Raw genomic sequence first — 17,802 nt, 5'->3', positions numbered from 1 at the left:
TGGTATTTATAGCTCTTCTTCCAATATCTGAATAAACTAAACATTCAGACTCCAAATAAGCAAATAAGAGCTTAACAAGAATTATGGAGAGAAAAAAAATCTGGATTGTAAGTCACCTCAACCTCTTTTACAGCTACTCTGATACCAAGGAATTCTATAAAACATATTCAAGTATTCATCCAAATATGGAACTTACCAAAAACTGTACTGCTGTTTCATACCAATTGAGCTATATATATCATCTCCACGGGCAACTCTATTCAGATTAGCTTGTCAAATGGATCAGTGATCGAATCACGGACATCAGAGAATAGGCCGTAGAGCGAGTGCTGCCGGAGATTACTGACCTCATACCAAGAGTTGAGGGCTTCCAGACTCTTGTCTGTACCTGAGAATGCTAACTGTATGTTCAAGTCACAATCAATAGTCCCACCATGTCCTTTACATTGGGAGGTAGCCACTGCACAGTCTTGTTTGTTAAGGCAAACAAAAGGATGTCCAGAGCATGAATCACACCCTGAGCTCTTCCAATACAGGTTTTGTAAAATCCCCTCTTGAAATTCAAGAACCTATTAAACAAAGAAAAGGGAAAAAAAAAACTCTTATTCAAGCTCAAGTAGATAGAAAATAAAACTCTTTTGCCTATGCTTGATGCACTCACCAAAGTAAAACTAGTTATGGTGTTACTGGGATCAGCAACCATTAATGGGACTGATCTTGCTGCGTACTTACGTCCAGCGAACGCTACCATAAATCCTCCGGCCTTGGCCTGAAAACATCATCAACCTCATTTTCAATATCACTTGTGCCAAAAACCAATGTGTGGGATGGGATTGAAAGGTACATTATCGATACCGGATCAAAGGTGCTGCTATTGATGGTAAGGAGAGAAATCTCGTCGACCTTTGGCCTAAACACTGCGAGTTGAGCATTCTTGCTGGCAAGGGCGAGGCGGCTGTCGCAAGGTGATAGTTGAACCTGATTGAAAAAGAATGAATCTTTGTTTGAAAATGCAAGACCAAACGTAAACCCATCAGATTTCTGAACTTTAGAATCTAAACATGGATTGAAAACATCGTTTGTGTCATCGGCATTTGCTGCCATAACAACAACCATCAGCATCGCCACGATCATGGCAGCCATTGTATGTTCCACCATGATCCTCTCTATATCCTCTGCAACAACAAAGAAATGAAAGGAAATCATATAATGATATATACCATACACCAACAAAATAATCCAAAACAAAGAATTTATAAAAGAAGAAGAAGAAAAAGTACCTGGATCACAATGATTTTTCAAAAACAGAAGTCAAAAGGGTTTCTCAGAATCAGAGATTGATCAATCAAATGATGTCAAGGGTGAAGAAAACACAAAGGTGGAGATTTCAAAGCATGTAATTTGTTCTTGTTTTTTGTTTGATGTAATAAGAAGTAGATGTTCCCAAGATGAGGGAACTATTCAAGGGATTTGCCCAAATACGCGCACAACGGTTATAACGGCAAGCCGGGTGGATCTTGTCCTCTTCCATGGTCGGTTACTGAAGTTGGTGTGCCCAAAATTGGAATGTAGCTAGCATTTCCAAACTGACTTCCTTTGTCCATCTTTCCCTTTTCTTTTTCTTGTTCTTTAAGTGAATGATGCTACATTTACTTCTTATTACATCTTCCTTTTTCTTTTTTTCATTTTGGTAATTAGAATGGGAAATTGAACTTTAGGGAGAATTGGAGGATGTTGTGAAAATGGCTTCAGGTGTTCACGATCAATACAATTAACAAATACTAATGCGGAAAAAAAGAGACATAGAAAATTAAGACCAATCACACACAAAAGACAAACAATTTTACATGGTTCGGTTAAATTTTGCATAAGTCTAAGGTCGGCGATGATAAATCTTATTGATAAAGTTACAAGGATTCGTTATCTCAATTAGACTTTCCCCACAAAAATATTTATAGTGAGTTTAAAGTTTATGGAACGACGAGTTTTGCCCGCTGTAATATGGGTCATGGCCCAAGCATATTCAATCCACCATCCTAACCTCAGAAATTAATGTTATATACAACATATGCTATCCACTCTTGAGATGTTGGTAAGGTTTCTTTCTACTAAGCAAAGGGAAGGGAAGGGGAATACTAAAAGTATAAAGAAGCCCACTTTAGTTTTTCATAAAATAACAATTAGATAAGCTGTTCATTTAGTTATGCATTTTATGCTTAATAAGTTGTCTTCAATTGTAATAATATACATTCTAAATGCTTAATTTTTCTTTTGTACATAAGGCTCACAAAAGACAGTAACATGCAAAATTTACGTCCCACATCCGCCTCTCAAGAAAATTATATTTTCCAACTTGTCATGAAATATGAACCCAAGACCTATCATGCCACCCTTTAGTTCGTAGGCTCTGTTTGAATTGAAAAATAAGAGGTTAAATTAAGGGTTTTTTTTTAAAAAAAAAATCTGGTAATATTCGCGCACACACGTATCCCTCCAACTCACACACACATGCAACCCACACACACTCACATAATTCACACAAATGCACACACAAATATCACCCATAAGGATTGCCCTTGACCACAAAGTAGAAATAGAAGAATGGGAACCAACTAGGTTGATAGCCGGCTTGTGGTTAAGTGAAGTTAAGAGATGGAGAATTATTTCAAAAAAAAGAAAGAAAAGAGATGAAGAATTAAGTTAGAAAGAGTTATGTGAATGAATCACCCTTAATCACCCATACTTAAATAACAGATTGAGTAAATAAGGAGAGAAATGAGGAGAATAACAAAAAACGAGTCATTTACTTATAGGGATTAGGGGACTCCGCAATTAGTTTCAAATTGTAGAGTCTACAATTGAAATACAATGGCTTGAGAGACGTGCCACATCACACCACATTTTTGTTTTTTCATTTTTTAAATTTGTATGACTTTTTCTTCATCATTGGATATCAATTGTAGACTCTAAAAAATTACGGAATACCCAAATCCTACTTATAATTATAGATGAACATTATTTACACCCTGTTTTTTATTAAGTACATTCCATTAATCATTTAAAAACACATTAGAATGGGGTGTACTTAATAAAAAATGTGATGCAAATAATGTTCATCATAATTATATACCCTTATCCCTAATCTAGTCTTCAAAAAATTAGGGACAAATATAAAATTTGGATACTTTCTCTCATCTCACAAATACACCAATTTAGATAAAGAAGCCCACTTTAGCTTTTCATATAATAACAATTAGATAAGCTGTTCATTTAGTTATGCATTTTATGCTTAACAAGTTGTCTTCTATTGTAATAATATACATTCTAAATGCTTAATTTTTCTTTTGTACATAAGGCTCACAAAAGACAGTAACACGCAAAATTCACGTCCCACATCCACCTCTCAAGAAAATTCTATTTTCCAACTTCTCATGAAATATGAACCCAATACCTATTGTGCTACCCTTTAGTTCGTAGGCTCTATTTGAATTGAAAAATAAGAGGTTAAATGAAGGGTTTTTTTTCTAAAAAAAAATCTGATAATAGAAACACGCACCTATCCGTCCAACCCACACACACATGCAACCCACACACACTCACATAATTCACACAAATACCACCCATAAGGATTGCCCTTGACCACAAAAGTAGAAATAGAAGAATGAGAACTAGCTAGGCTAACAGTCGGCTTGTGGTTAAGTGAAGTTAAGAGATGGAGAATTATTTCAAAAAAAAAAGAAAAGAAAAGAGATGAAGAATTAAGTTAGAGGAGTTATGTGAATGAACCACCCTTAATCACCCGTACTCGGATAACAGATTGAGTAAATAAGGAGAGAAATGAGGAGGATAACGAAAAACGAGTCATTTACGTATAGAGATTAGGGGACTCCGCAATTAGTTTTAAATTGTAGAGTCTACAATTGAAATCTAATGATCATACCGTATTTTTATTTTTTTATTTTTAAAATTTATATGACTTTTTCTTCACCATTGGATATGAATGGTAGATTCTAAGAAATTAGAGAAATCCCAAATCCTACTTATAGTTATATACCCTTATCCCTAATCTAATCTTCAAAAATTTAGGGACAAATATAAAATTTGGATACTCTCTCATCTCACAAATACACCAATTTAATTTAGATGAGAAATATAGACAAATGAAAAACCAGCAGCAGATGGTTCAATAATAGGCTTCACTGCTGTAATCTACTGACGTGTTTGCGAATTTCCCTGAAACTGGAAACCCCAAGGTAAAGGGTACCGATGGCTTTGTCTGGTGGCTGACAAATGGGAAAGTCTGACTCTTTCTCGTTAGTTTTGCTTGGAAGGTTCATTTTGGAAGGCAATGCATTCACCGGCCTGAGATTGCAAACCAATTTCTGGGTTTGAGAATCAACTTCAATTGGGCAATGGCGATTGAAGAAAGAAATAGCCGCGAAACAGCCATTCAAGAATCAAGATTGGTACGCAATCCTGAACCAGTGAGTTCATTGATTCCAAGAACGAACTTGTCTCAGAAACTACAAGATTGTTTTTGCTCGCCAGTAAGCATTTGGTAATCTCTTAGGCTCTGTTATGTTTCTTATGCTCCCTAGATACGGTTCTAAGTAGTTTGTTTTTTTAATCATTTTTGTTAGAGCAATCATGATGAGCTTTTGGCCAAAGCTGATGGATTTATGGTGTGTTTACCAGGTATCTGTACACTTGGCCATTGCCAAATGAGTTTCGAAACTGGACACTTCCCAATTAAAATCCATTGTGTCCTGTGTATGCCGAATAAAAGGGCGCGGGTGAGTTTGTTGATCTTGATTCCCAATGTTTGGTTAAAATTTGAACTTATTTGCATTAAAAGACTTTGATTTCAATGTACAATATCTACGTAGCTTAGCAAAATAGCCACTTTGGCTGCCAAAGAAGTCCCTTTCAGGGATTGTAGAGTATTTGATTATGTGATATATTAAAAATAGCTCTATGACAGAGTAAGTGTAGCATGATATAATGTGAATATGTGATATAATAAAACAACTTAAGTAGTTGATCATATCATTGTCAAACTACAGAAGAACCTTAGAGTAATATCAACCAATAAATGGTTAAAGAGAACATGAATGAAACCCTGGAAACAGGCTGGTTCCTTGTATGACTGTCAATAGTAATTAAGTAGTTATCAAATTTACATGATATGATTTGAGGCCTATTGGCTTGTTCAGAAAATTAAAATCTCAGCTTAATACTTGGAATGAATTAGTTTGCCGATCTTCTATCTGCAAATTGGAGTATCAGAAGATTTCACATTCCAGTGATTCTTCTCTGTTTGTGTTGTGCTGTTACCTTTGCTAGCAGAAACATGCAGATGGAATTTTGAATAACCAAAACAGGAAAATAAACATTTTAGCAGTTGGTTATATTTCTTGTAGCTTAATCCAAATGAAAAGTTCTGAAAATGATCATGCAAGGTTAGTGACTCCAAACCTTCCTGTTGATGACCGCGTAATGTTTGATCTGCAAATAGATTATTCACCTATCTATATGTTGCATCACTATATCATTTTTTTCAATATCACCTATTTCATCCTCTCTGCTCTTGATCCAGAAGGTTGGACAAGAAATATGTAATTGCTGCCTGACTCATGTGCATGACCACTAGAACTTTGTGGCCTTTTTAACTCCAGTCATAGATTATATGTGTGAATTTGCTGTAGGGGTCACAGATATTCCTCTATTAATATCCACATCTCTTAAGTTTTCTAGCCATATAAAGACTTAAATTTTCCTTTTAGGGTAATGTTATATTGTGATAATAAATCTTCATATGGTTCCAACATGGTTGCATAATAGTGTTAGGCTATTGGACGATAATTCCTGTGTCTTAGAAGGGTAAATTCTCTTCTCACTGTTAGGTTGCAAAAGGGAGAAATCTCAGTGCCGACGTAATTGGTGATTACAGTTCATTGTATTTGTGTGCAATGATGAATGCATATTTTGTGTTATATCTAACATTTAAGTTTTACTACGCTATGTAATTTAGCAAAATTAGCCAGTGTTATGGAAGGTTTTGATATTGTTGGGGCTTTCATTGACTTTAATTTTGATAAATCAACTAGTATGGAATTCATTGCAATTGGATTATTGTTTCCTAGTTTTTTTTTTTTTCAAGATGAGTGTTCAAAACATCACGTGTCACCAACTTCCAGCACATGTAATGCTCATGGTTGAAGCTCAGTAATTTTGAGATTCTTGGCATTGCCTCACCTTGAAATTTTTACTTCTGAAAGACATTTAATTCGATTTGATTTATTTTATATATATTGACTTAATGAACAATAAATGGATTAGATTTATTTCTTTATGTGTTTTGAAAACGTCTAACAAGTCACGTGCCCCCGACTGCCAGTGCATGCTTCCTGCGTGGGCTTAAGCTCATATAACTCAGAGGTATCCCTGGCACTCCAGTGTCTTGAAAGATTTATATGGACCATTGAGTTTGGTTGAGTCGAAGCAGTTCTGGAATGGTGCTTTTCTAGCAAAAGCAATCTCGCTTTGTTTTTCTTACTTGAGTTTGCGATTCATTTATTTCAAACATTCTGACGCCAAAGTTCCAAAAGGAAATGATGAATGAGGGTATGGGAAAGGATAACTATAGCGAGATGGACGGGAAGCATGAGATGATAACTGCAGAGAACAGGCCCTCCTTTCTCAAACCCATAGGTTTCATCCAACCAGGAGAACTGGTAATTTCACTCCCTCTTGCATCTTGATTTATAAGTCCATGTCACACCTTGAATGCTACAATTCGAATCTGAAATTATAGTGTGTTCTAGATTAGATTGTGGGCATGAAGGAATTATCAAAGTGGCTTGATCTAATTTTTTAATTCTTATATTCATTCAGTATTTTTATTTTAATTCGTATCATCTTCTCAATCAATTATTGCTTGGAAGTTTAAGGTTCAGTTTGTCAAGGAAGTATCAAAGTGGCTTGATCTAATTTTTTAATTCTTATATTCATTCAGTATTTTTATTTTAATTCTTATCATCTTCTCAATCAATTATTGCTTGTTAGTTTAAGGTTCAGTTTGCCATCACCTATGATCTGCTTCTGCTTATTATTTTTCTATACAATTATATCACAATAAACCAAAATGGGCAGAAGTGGGTAAAAATAACAATGGCTTGAGAAAAATTAGAGTCAAGCAGAGGGAGGGGAGATATTGAAGGAGCAATAGAAAAGAAAACCAGAAAACCCTACGTAGCAATCTTCAGTTCAAATTCTGTTTCTGAACACTGTTCCCTGTTTATTCTTTTCTTGCATATTTTTTGAGATTAAACTTCAGGTGGTTGGCTATGCATTGGCCTGCTATTTATTAATTTTTTTCTCAGAGCAGTTCACATTTTTGAATTTCATCTTCCTTTGGGTTAAGATAGCATTTTAAAATAATTGAGTTTGAAATTCAAAAAACCCAACCAATTCAAATACCAACAATGATTTTCTCCCCCTAAATGATTATGATGTTCTGCCTTACTTGACAATAGTGGAAACTTAGTTGCTGTACTTTCCAGTTAAGAATTCATCAAAAATTCATATTCAGGTTATGTTATAACTAAGTTTCGTATGTGTGATGGTCATCTGGAAAAGCGAGTGTATTCTCTCTAATCCATAGGACCATATTAATTATACAAAGTTTTTTAACCTGGGAAGCGATCAAAAGGTCATGGACCCTTTATGGTGTTATGGATATGTCTGCATTAAGACATTGGTGTTCGCTTTTGGTGCTAATCTTCAATTATATGCCAATCTATGTGGCACGGATACGACAGGACATGGACATGCGGATACGTGATTTTTCAAAAAAGTAGGATATGGATAAATTGGGGACAAGTTGAATAATTATATATATATATATATTTCATTTCAATCTAGATAGTTCAAAATAAATACTAAATCTATTATAAAATATATGCATATTCATATAAAATAAATCTATGGTAATAAATTTTTTTATATATTACACATATTTATTTGAATACATATATACGTAATTGGAATTGATTTGTATTACACTCAACTATTAATAGTTGAGTTGACAGGAAAGAAATAAAATATTTATTTGAATATAAAGCTTATGCTGTGTCGTTTTAACATGTATAACTAATTTATTTGCCAAAGTTGACATCAGAATTCTCTTGCTGCCTCTCTATTCATATGAATACTTGGTATTTGATCTTATTCTTGTAGTTGGTGTTAAAGTTAGAATCCTCGAATATCAGCTAGTAACTAGACTAGTAACTAGACCAGGTCGCTTGTCTTGGCATCAAGCATCAATATGTTGGTTTTTTAACAATTTATGTCTTCTATATCAAGTTCTCTGTATTGAATTCACCTACAAATATCTCCTTTATTCTTAAGAAAATCTAGGACATGAATACATGATTGACAAATTGTAGCTTCTTGATGCTGTTGGAACCTATGTTGGCTACTGATATGGATTCAGAACAATAGTAATTATAAACAAAGCTGCTAAAATTATCTTTCATTTTTGCCACCATACTCTATCCCATATTTCATTTTGCATAAATTTGATGTTTGGTTTCCCAAAAGAGGTGAAAAAACAAATGGAATTAGAAATCCCAAGACTTCTTGTTTTTCTTCTGGAGTGAAAAATCCCATAAATGCAGCTAATATAGTGCCCTCTCAATACAATGTTTTTTGTTGGATTTGAAGTTGATTCTGCTGTGCCTTATTACTTAATAACTACAGTTGTGTCGTCTCTAATGTACCGCCATAAGCATTCCTTTGATGTCCTTTGTTGCTAATTTATGTCTTCTCCATTCTTTTTTACTATTTGAAGATGATTCCACCACAGTTCCTGAAGCATATATCAAAAGAATTGTGTGGTAGAGCAACCCTACAGGTTTCTTCTGGTAGTTCATGGATTGTAGAAGTGCTTGAGACAAACAGGGGTGTGTTCTTACAGAAAGGCTGGCAGGAGTTCCTTAAAGATAACTCCGTAGGAAATAACGAGATTTTGCATTTTAGATATGACGGGGATATGTGTTTCTATGTAAAAATTTTTGACCGCTCTGGATGTGAGAGAGTTGATGAATCCTCTAGCAGAGTTGATCAAGAATCTGGCCATCATAATCTAAAAAGGCCACGAGGCAGAGGCCGCAGACCAAGGAAATACCCTGTTGATGCCATGAATCTCCCTCCGTCGTCATCCTGTGGAGATGATCCGGGTACGCAATGAAAGTCTTCTTTTGCATGCATGCATTATGAGACATTCCTGCCAAAACCCATAGGTTTATGAGTTTATCACATAATCAAAATACAAAGGGCTACAGAGAGATGAGACTTAAGAAATGTGGTATCCTGATGTATAAATTTTCCTAGAATTATATGAATTCTCTGCGATGGCCTAGTGGTAGAGTTTCAGGGGTACAACTTAAAAGGTTACACGTTTAATTTTTGGAAACATCTCCACGTATTCTGTGGGAATAAGGTCTGCATCTATTGCGCTGGAGTTGTTTTTTTACTCTACGATGCTTTTGTAGCCTTTCCAATTTAGATAGCCTTGTAGCCGTAATATGAAACTTGGAGAAGAATGTGCATATTAGTACTGTAGTACTACAAATCATGTCTATAATGTGTTTGTGTAAAATAGGTCAAGAATCCAAGGGTTCCAACAGGAAGAAAGAAGAAAAAGCCAACCATAGAGAGACGGAAACAGAAGACTCTCAGTTTGCCATCCAGGGCGTAGAGTCACAGCACCTAAAGCCTAAAGACAAGGATGCTCCTGAAAGGATGACTGAAACAGTAATAATGGACTCGACTACCCAAGAAATCGACTCTGGTGTAATTTCGACAGAATCTGATAGAAATGTTACTGGGGATGATCGAGCAGTTAAACCTTTTCCTTGTGAAACTCTTTGTTTTAAATCTGTCATGAAAAGGTCAAATGTAGAGACGGCATTCGTTCTGGTAAGCATTCCAACTCTGATCTCCTGTCCTGTTTTGAATAAAACTGAAGTCTATCATTTCGGTAAATAAGCTGCAAACTGCTGTATTACATCATCTTTGTCATTAATTTATCGACGTTAGAGGCTTATATATTTTTATTCCATCCAAATGCAACTAAATGATGCTGATGTACCTCTGTGAAGTGAATAATTGGTTACCTTAATATTTTGGGTTCTCCTTAGGCTTTTAATGATGTTTCCATGCCAGTCTGGTTTTAGTTCTTTTTTACTTTTTTAAAAAGCTAAATTTATTTTTTAATCAAGTCATTTTCCCAAGTTGCATGTGCTACCAAATGATTTATTTTATCATTACATGCTTGAAACCTATATCATCCTTAAATTCACAATTTAATCATGTTGGCAGTTTACCCATTTTAGCCTGTGCAGGTGGCAATATGTTTTCTTTTAGTAGTATTTATCTTTTATTGTTCATTTGAAAATAAACAGGTCATAAGAAGATTTGGGGTTACTGATAATATGCTATCATATAGAGACCTATACAAGATGCATTGATTTCCGACTTCCTAGACAGTGTCACTGCTAAGTGCTAAGAGTGTTTATCTTACTGTTATGAAGAAATCCAAAAGTTCCAGTTCTGCAACAGGGGTAAATTGGTGAAATTCTGATTTTCACGCTATTACCTCCACTGGGAGTCTGGGGAGCCTTGTGCAACTACTGTAATTTCATTTGTTTTGGGTATTGTTTCCTTTATCTAAAAGCCTCTCTCGTAAGTCGTAAGTCATAACTGATGACAGTCTCTTATTGCAGTTGTCGTGATAAAATAGAATTATGTATTTAATCTAATGTTACGACTTTGGAAGCACCTATCTTACATGCTATGAATTCCCAGTAGCTGATGTCAGTTAAGAACATTCATGCCCAACATGGTCTTTTGGGAGGCTTAAAATGGTTGTTTTTCGGTCTAAGATTCTGTTTGGTACCTTGTGAACTAACTGATGAACTTACACTGCCAAAAATCTTGAGGTGATGGCTTTCTTGTCTGATTAAGGCGGGTTTACTAAATTCTGTTTTTCGTTATTTGGTGTTGGGAGTGTTATTCAAGGGGCAAATTGCTGCCCCCTTGCCCAAGTAGTTCAAATGCTTTATTATTGTAAGTATTACAAATGTTTATTGTTTTTATGTTCTTGAACAGTATATCCCTACTTCATTTGCTAAGGCGAACTTACCCAGCACCGAATCACAAATCACCCTTCGAAATATGGAAGGAGCAACATGGCTGGTGAAGCATATAGTTGCTCGGAAAGGACATTATTTCTGTGGGGGTTGGTTTGGCTTCGTACGTGATAACGAGCTCAAGGTGGGGGAAGTTTGCATATTTGAGCTTGTTGATACAAATACAATGGAGGTCCTAATACTTCCACCCAATGCAAGACATTGAAGTTGAAACTTCCAATCGTCAAGGTACTGCTGTTGGGGTATATCCGACAAGCTGTTTCAATTTCATGGATGGTCGTAAGACTTCTTAAGTTTTTAACTTGGTTTATCTGCAGATCATGCACTTTCATACATGGTTTTCCATGTATTTAGTTGCTTTCATTTGCTTTTGGTTATATTCTGCTGTAATAAGCACTTTTTTGTCTGACATTGATCAATGCTTAGTCATTGCTAGAACTTGGTTTAAACTTTGACGTCCACCTTCGCTTGAGATCTACTTTCTACATCAAGATCCGGGCCTGATCAACTCGATCGGGCATCCCTATGGTTGATAAGCTCCGAATCTGATGCTTGCTAGACTTGCTCTCTTGATACCTTTCTGGTGTTTTACTTTATGCTATGCATTAGAAAGACTGCTAGTCACATGCAGAACTATAATGATTCAAGCTCTTTTGGGTGAACATTCTCCGTAGCGTTTCATCGTTTGGCAAAGAGAGGTAAAGCAGTGATCTTTTGCATCACAGCTCAGTTGCCATCATCAAAGTGTCTGGCCATGCGAGCTGTTCAGTTCTCGGCTGGACCGGAAAGGAAACGATGGAACCGGAGTTATGCAATAGCTGTTCCAAACCACCCTTATTGCAAGAATCAGAATTTGCAAGTTCTCAATTTGAATGCAGGCAATTTTTCCTTAAGAAAGTTAGGATTGATTCATTTTAAAGCTAGTCAGTTGGGTCAAATTTAGTAAAGTTTGGATGGATGGTCTCTTTACATCTCGTCTCTCCACATATTATATAGGGTAAGATTTTCATACATTTTGTCTGTCTTTGATTCCGTTCGTAGTTAGGTCAAAACACTCACTCTAGTGTTTAGTGTCTAGGATCGAATCCCTCTCCCCGTTTATATATATATAAAAAAAAAGAGTGGTCAATAACTAGTAGCTGACGAGACAAAATTTTCAAAGGGGCTCTTATCCAACTTCTGTGCAAAGAGGACCAGATGTTCATGTGGGCTCCCATAACAATCCCAGTTGATAATTGACATGAGTGTACTTGAGAAATCTGTGTCCTAAGTAAGACGAATGGGAAGAATAAAAGGATGTCCTATGTTTGGTCAAGCCCCTCTAATTTTGACCAGCTGCTTCTAACTCTTCATTGAGTCAACTCACCTGATCACCATAGGTGACCCAAAGCTGTACATGTTAAAGTCAGTACATAATCTGGTTTGCTCACTCCATCCCCTCAAAATCCACCTAAGTCCTCCTTCATCCTCAAAACTTGGGTGCCCTTTGGGACCCCTAATTATTATGCAAAGAGGGAGTTTATAAACTAATTCAGTACTTCTTCTTCTTCTTTTTTCAATGTGTGACTTGATCTCTTTCACCAATCCTTACATGATGTGGTTACTTTAGAAAATAATTTATCATTCACCTGATATCAATATACTAAGTTTATTTAGTTTTGGAGACAAACGTTTTTCCAACACGGACTCATCTCAAGAACGTGTGAGAGTCCCACATTAAATGATATCCCAAAGTAAGACTGGGATGGGAGGGGCTCTAATTTCGACTTCAATTATCTCTCAAAAATCATGTTAAATAATGTTTTTTTTTAAAAATGACATATTAGAGTTTAGCAGTTAGAAATTAGTGTTTAGGATTTAGCATTTAATATTTAGTGTTTAAGGTTTATAATTTAGTATTTATAATTCTTCTCAAAAATCTACTATATTATAACTTCGTGAATACTAAATACTCAATTTATTTTTTTTTATTCATGATTTAACATAATTTTGAGGGAAAATTGAAGCCCCATCTATCCCATGTAGACTCATTGCTCATGCGATATCCCAAGTAGAACATTTTATTTTTATGTTTAAAAAACCCTCAAAAAGTTAAATAATTAAAATTGTGGATCTTAAATATAAAATCAGTAAAACCTAAAATTATGATAAAGTCAAAACCTTTTTTCCTCTCTGGCAAGCATAGAGATCGATCCGAGTCGACCCGGTGAGAGTCACTGGGCATTTCAACTTTAAAGCCAGCGTTTGACTGGCACAAGTCGAGAGAATCAGATCTGAAAGCAAACCAGAGAGCTGTCTAGTGAGAGCGAGAGTGTGTGTGAGGTGTCCGAGGGAGAATTTTGACTGAGTTTCGCAAATACCCAAAATGTCCCGTCCTTGCTTCCAGAAGCTAATCCTCTCTTCCACCATTCAAGACCGGAGACTGGTAACAGTCCCCCTCTCTGAATTTCTCTGTCTCTGTTTTGAATTACACTTTTTTTTGTTGTTGTTGTTGTTGCAAATAATGATTTTATTTTGCTGATTGTAAATTTCAAATTTTATAATTGCTGGTTGGGTATGATTGGTTTTGTTTTTGGAGGATCGCTTGAGCATGTTCTCTGTGAATTTTTGTGGAGAAAACTCAGTTGTCTTTCAAGTGAAGATGATGAGAAATACTTCACTTTTTTTTTTTGTCTTATTACTCTTTCGTATGGTGGGATACGTATAGAATCTAACCCTTGTTTGCTCAGAAGCAAAGGGATTAAGGAGAGGTAAACTGGGTTATATTTTATTTCAATCTTTAGATTGCTTTAGGAGGACTAGGAGTAGAATTGTAGTGTGCAACCTAGAGGTAACAAGTTTCATTCGTGGAAACACAGACTCTCCATATATTATGTGGGGTAAGGTTTGGGTACATCTTGTCTTTCTCTGACTCCGTCCACTGCAGGGGCTTTGTGCATGAAGTTTTTTACCTTTTATAGGCGAACATGTGGCTCAGTGGTAAAGTTGTCGGGGTGCAACCTAGAGGTCTGCATATATCTTGCATGTTCCTTACTTTGTCCATTGCGAGAGTCTTGTGCATGGGAGTTGTTCACCTTTTTTAGATTGCTTCAGGATGAAGGTAATCAAGCTATTCTCCGCCAATATTTCAACAAGTCTTTTATGGGCAGAGTGTTTAGGCTACATTATTTGGTAATGTATTGGGGTTACATAGCATATTTTTACAGTGAAAATTTTCATTAGCAATGAAAATGCCTTCTGTTTTGTGATTTTTTTCCAGAAAAAAATGGTTTTGAGAAACAGGAGCCAGAAAAGACCTGAGCCATCAAAACTAATGACAAATATTGATTTTTGTGACTAAACATTAAAAAGGAAAAAGAAAGATAAAGATGAAATTCTTTTGCACCGTTTTGCTCTGTCAATGATTATAGAAAATATTTTCACATGTTTTCAAATTTTGATAAAAATTATGAAGATCGAGGGTTTGTCAATTGTCAAAGGAATGAACTAGATGTTGACTGTGAGTCTGTGACAACTGACAAATCACATTTGTTAAAGAATTTGTTAAGTTATCAGTGGAAACCAACAGGCTTAGCTTTATACGTGGAGAAATTATACTTTTTATTTGGACCTGTTTAAATCAGCTGCAATATTAATATTTTGGAATTCTTTGAAATGAACATCGAAATTTTTTAAAACATCTCCAAAGCGAGTATGCTTTAATACTAAAGCATGTATCAGCTCTTTAGATCCGATTTGAATTTGGCAATTTGTTGTACTTTTTTTAGGCATTTCATGAAAGGCCTATTATATGGTTGCATTGCTTAGTGAATGTCTGGCAGAATAAAAGCAGAGACCTTTGCATGAGTCCCCTCTACTTTGGGTTGTTTTGTCTCTACAAAACTGACACTGGTTTGCCAAGCCTCAAGTATGTTCAAGTCTTTAGTAGCCCATGACTGAACATAATATAGATAGTTTTTTCACATGACCCTCCTCCATTATCAAAAATTTATGTTACTATAAGCTTTTATATATTCTATCAAATCTAGGAAATAAATTGTTTGTTTCCCTATGTTATAGGTGATTAGTTTTGGGAGACCTTGATGATACTGGTGGGAACTTTTTGTCTTTTTCAGGACTAACAGATATGGAAAATATCATTTGGCACTACTATTGCTCCAATTTTCCTTGAGACAAATGGAGCCTATGTTTCGACACTTTTCCTCTTTTAATAACTTTCGGCTGTTTAGTTCTATAAAAATATGTGGATTATACCAACTTATGCAAAAGCTTTCTACTGTTCGAGTTAACAATTATTGGCCACCAATAACTCTAAAACAAGGCTGGAAATTGCATGTTAGATTTTCCTTGTTTGTTGTTGTATTGTGCACAGGCAGTGACTTTTTTTTCAAGTGTCTCAAGTCCCAAATAATTATGCAACTACCTCATGACATCTCGTTGAGCACTGCATTTGCTAGCTTCCCCTCCACTCTTTCCTTTTTTTACTTGCCTGCAGCAGCCTTCAGTCATTGGAAAACTTAATTGACTGGATATTCTGCACTATTAATTTGTTTGAGTCATACTATCATGTTCATTTGTGGTAACTGGTAGTGTACAAGTAACAAGCTTTTGTTGAAAAAAGAAACCTGGCAGGATACAAGATTTTATTTTTCTTGAAATCTTTAATGAGAATTCCTACAGAAAGGCGGAAACTCTCGGTCTTACTTTTGTGCATTTTTATTAACTTTTCTCTTGTTATCATAGATGGACCTAACTTGAACTATTACATGTAGAGGATTCCAAATAAATTTGTTAGGAAAATCAGGGATGAACTATCTGCTCTTGCAACACTCACTGCTCCTGATGGTCGTATTTGGCGCATAGGATTGAGAAAAGCTGAAAACAATATTTGGTTTCATGAAGGGTGGCCAGAATTTGTAGAACGTTATTCTGTTGGTGTTGGATATTTCTTGATCTTCAGATATGAAGGGACTTCAGCTTTCATTGTTCATATGTACAATTTGTCTGCTTATGAGGTTAAGTATCAATCTAATGCCCTCAGTTCTAGGTTTCCGAATCTTGGAAAGAGTATATTTGAAGAGATGGAAGATGATGATGACGTTGAAAACTTTAGTTCCTCACCTTCATACCCCATGACCCAAAATTATGGTGCTCCATCACTGCAGAATTTGTTCAATGAACCTAGAGTTTATAGTTGCATGAATTGGGCTGGTGAAGGGAATGTGCAATCGTCCGAGGGTCGAATAAATATTTCACAGGAGACAAATCGAACAACCCGAGATATAGGTGTTCAGTTCAATGCCATTATGCTGAGAAATTCTTTAGATGTTGTAAAGTTGAATAGTCCAGATGAAGAAATGCAGACAACTAAAAAAACTGTAAAGAAAAGGCGGAAGATTAATCCTAGTGAGTCCCTTGAATTGAAGAATTTTTTTTTGTGCGTATATAGCCTTTTATGGATTGATTTTCCATTGTTAATTCCATGAAAGTGCAGATGTAATGGAGTCGCCTCCTCATCATGAAGGTGAAATAGATTTGCGCTTCAGATTTTATGAAAGCGCTTCAGCAAGAAAAAGAACAGCGACAGCAGAAGAGAGGGAAAGGGCAGTTAATGCGGCCAAAGCATTTGAACCGGCTAATCCTTTTTGTAGGGTTGTCCTGCGGCCATCTTATCTATATAGGGGATGTATAATGGTGAGTTCATTTAATAGAACATTCTGTATATGGTTTCTCATTTCCTCCATTATATTATGCTTAGCTTGAGCTGAAACTCTTTCTCTATGTGCAGTACTTGCCATCCTGCTTTGCAGAAAAGCATCTGAATGGGGTTTCAGGATTTATTAAGCTTCAGTTTTCTGATGGTAAACAGTGGCCTGTACGATGCCTTTATAGAGGGGGCAGAGCCAAACTAAGCCAGGGATGGTATGAATTCACAATAGATAATAACTTGGGGGAAGGCGACGTTTGTGTCTTCGAGCTGATGAGGTCAAGGGATTTTGTTTTGAAAGTTACTGCGTTTCGCATTCTTAACAATTCAGGATACGCGAACTGACCTTTGTTGTAATGTATCAGCTGTGCGATAAATCAGGTAGAATGTAATGGGCGGTAGTGTCTGGTTTTCTGGTGTGCAAATGAAGATATATATATATAATGACCATTTGCTTTGGTCGGTGGTCACCAGTTGGTTGAACCTGTAGTTGTCGGAGCTCAAATACAGAGTCGTTTGGCTTGACTAAATTTGTAAAGTTGACGTCAAAGTGGTCAAGAGAAATTCATGCTGTAATATTGTTTTTCTGCTGTTTTGCTTTGCATCTTCTTACTTGAGACCATTTATGAATCTGCTAGTCAATTGCTGCACCTGTTTTCTCGGAGAAGTCGAGTGGCTGCTGTTTCTACATACCTACCTGGATTGGTTTGCCTGTCAAGAGCGTTGAACGCTTGCATCCTTATAAGTCGAGGAATTTGACACTTTGAGCTTGTATCTTTGGAGTTTGGATCATGAAGCTTTTACGGGACATTTGGTTGGCATTTTGAGAGGTAATGAGACGAGTTGAGGGTGTCCTTGTTTGTTTGAGTTTGGGTTGGTGGA

At 36.0% G+C, this 17,802-nt stretch overlaps 3 protein-coding genes across 6 annotated transcripts; 2 read left to right on the top strand and 1 right to left on the bottom strand.

Annotated features, from left to right (window-relative positions):
• Positions 1-260: 260 nt before the first annotated feature.
• On the bottom strand, positions 261-4,715 carry LOC120002638. Its single transcript, XM_038851397.1, has 5 exons — positions 4,693-4,715; positions 4,265-4,362; positions 856-1,175; positions 662-769; positions 261-569 (listed from the first exon to the last, which is right to left on the bottom strand). Exons 1-5 carry the CDS (start codon positions 4,713-4,715, stop codon positions 261-263), a joined length of 858 nt encoding a protein of 285 aa, XP_038707325.1.
• Positions 4,144-11,665, top strand: LOC120001750 (B3 domain-containing protein Os01g0723500-like). Of its 4 annotated transcripts, none has more exons than XM_038850199.1 (6): positions 4,144-4,547; positions 4,696-4,793; positions 6,609-6,734; positions 8,852-9,239; positions 9,665-9,981; positions 11,173-11,665. In XM_038850199.1, the coding sequence occupies exons 2-6, from the start codon at positions 4,722-4,724 to the stop codon at positions 11,416-11,418; spliced, it is 1,149 nt and encodes a 382-aa protein (XP_038706127.1). In that variant the 5' UTR covers positions 4,144-4,547; positions 4,696-4,721; the 3' UTR covers positions 11,419-11,665. The 4 variants fall into 4 exon arrangements, with proteins under 4 accessions (XP_038706127.1, XP_038706129.1, XP_038706126.1 ...); XM_038850201.1 differs by having other exon boundaries at positions 6,398-6,734; XM_038850198.1 differs by having other exon boundaries at positions 4,144-4,558.
• Positions 11,666-13,432: 1,767 nt separating this feature from the next.
• Positions 13,433-17,534, top strand: LOC120002698 (B3 domain-containing transcription factor VRN1-like). Its single transcript, XM_038851469.1, has 4 exons — positions 13,433-13,638; positions 15,986-16,619; positions 16,708-16,907; positions 17,002-17,534. Exons 1-4 carry the CDS (start codon positions 13,579-13,581, stop codon positions 17,263-17,265), a joined length of 1,158 nt encoding a protein of 385 aa, XP_038707397.1. The 5' UTR covers positions 13,433-13,578; the 3' UTR covers positions 17,266-17,534.
• Positions 17,535-17,802: the final 268 nt, after the last annotated feature.

Source organism: Tripterygium wilfordii, chromosome 7, assembly GCF_013401445.1.
Source record: "Tripterygium wilfordii isolate XIE 37 chromosome 7, ASM1340144v1, whole genome shotgun sequence".
NCBI lineage: Eukaryota > Viridiplantae > Streptophyta > Magnoliopsida > Celastrales > Celastraceae > Tripterygium > Tripterygium wilfordii.
Note: the sequence above shows the minus strand (reverse complement) of the source record. Positions and strands in the feature narration are given on the sequence as shown.

Excerpts from the sequence above, each read along its gene's own strand:
- LOC120002638 (XM_038851397.1), bottom strand. The coding sequence starts at position 4,715 with ATGGCCAAGTGTACAGATACCTG. Across the intron at positions 1,176-4,264 it reads GCCACCAGACAAAGCCATCG|AGGATATAGAGAGGATCATG; the intron begins GTACCCTTTACC and ends TTGTTGTTGCAG. Across the intron at positions 770-855 it reads ATAGCAGCACCTTTGATCCG|GCCAAGGCCGGAGGATTTAT; the intron begins GTATCGATAATG and ends TGATGTTTTCAG.
- LOC120001750 (XM_038850199.1), top strand. The coding sequence starts at position 4,722 with ATGAGTTTCGAAACTGGACACTTCCCAATTAAAATCCATTGTGTCCTG. Across the intron at positions 4,794-6,608 it reads TGCCGAATAAAAGGGCGCGG|GAAATGATGAATGAGGGTAT; the intron begins GTGAGTTTGTTG and ends AAGTTCCAAAAG. Across the intron at positions 9,982-11,172 it reads TAGAGACGGCATTCGTTCTG|TATATCCCTACTTCATTTGC; the intron begins GTAAGCATTCCA and ends GTTCTTGAACAG.
- LOC120002698 (XM_038851469.1), top strand. The coding sequence starts at position 13,579 with ATGTCCCGTCCTTGCTTCCAGAAGCTAATCCTCTCTTCCACCATTCAA. Across the intron at positions 13,639-15,985 it reads CCATTCAAGACCGGAGACTG|AGGATTCCAAATAAATTTGT; the intron begins GTAACAGTCCCC and ends TATTACATGTAG. Across the intron at positions 16,908-17,001 it reads TATATAGGGGATGTATAATG|TACTTGCCATCCTGCTTTGC; the intron begins GTGAGTTCATTT and ends CTCTATGTGCAG.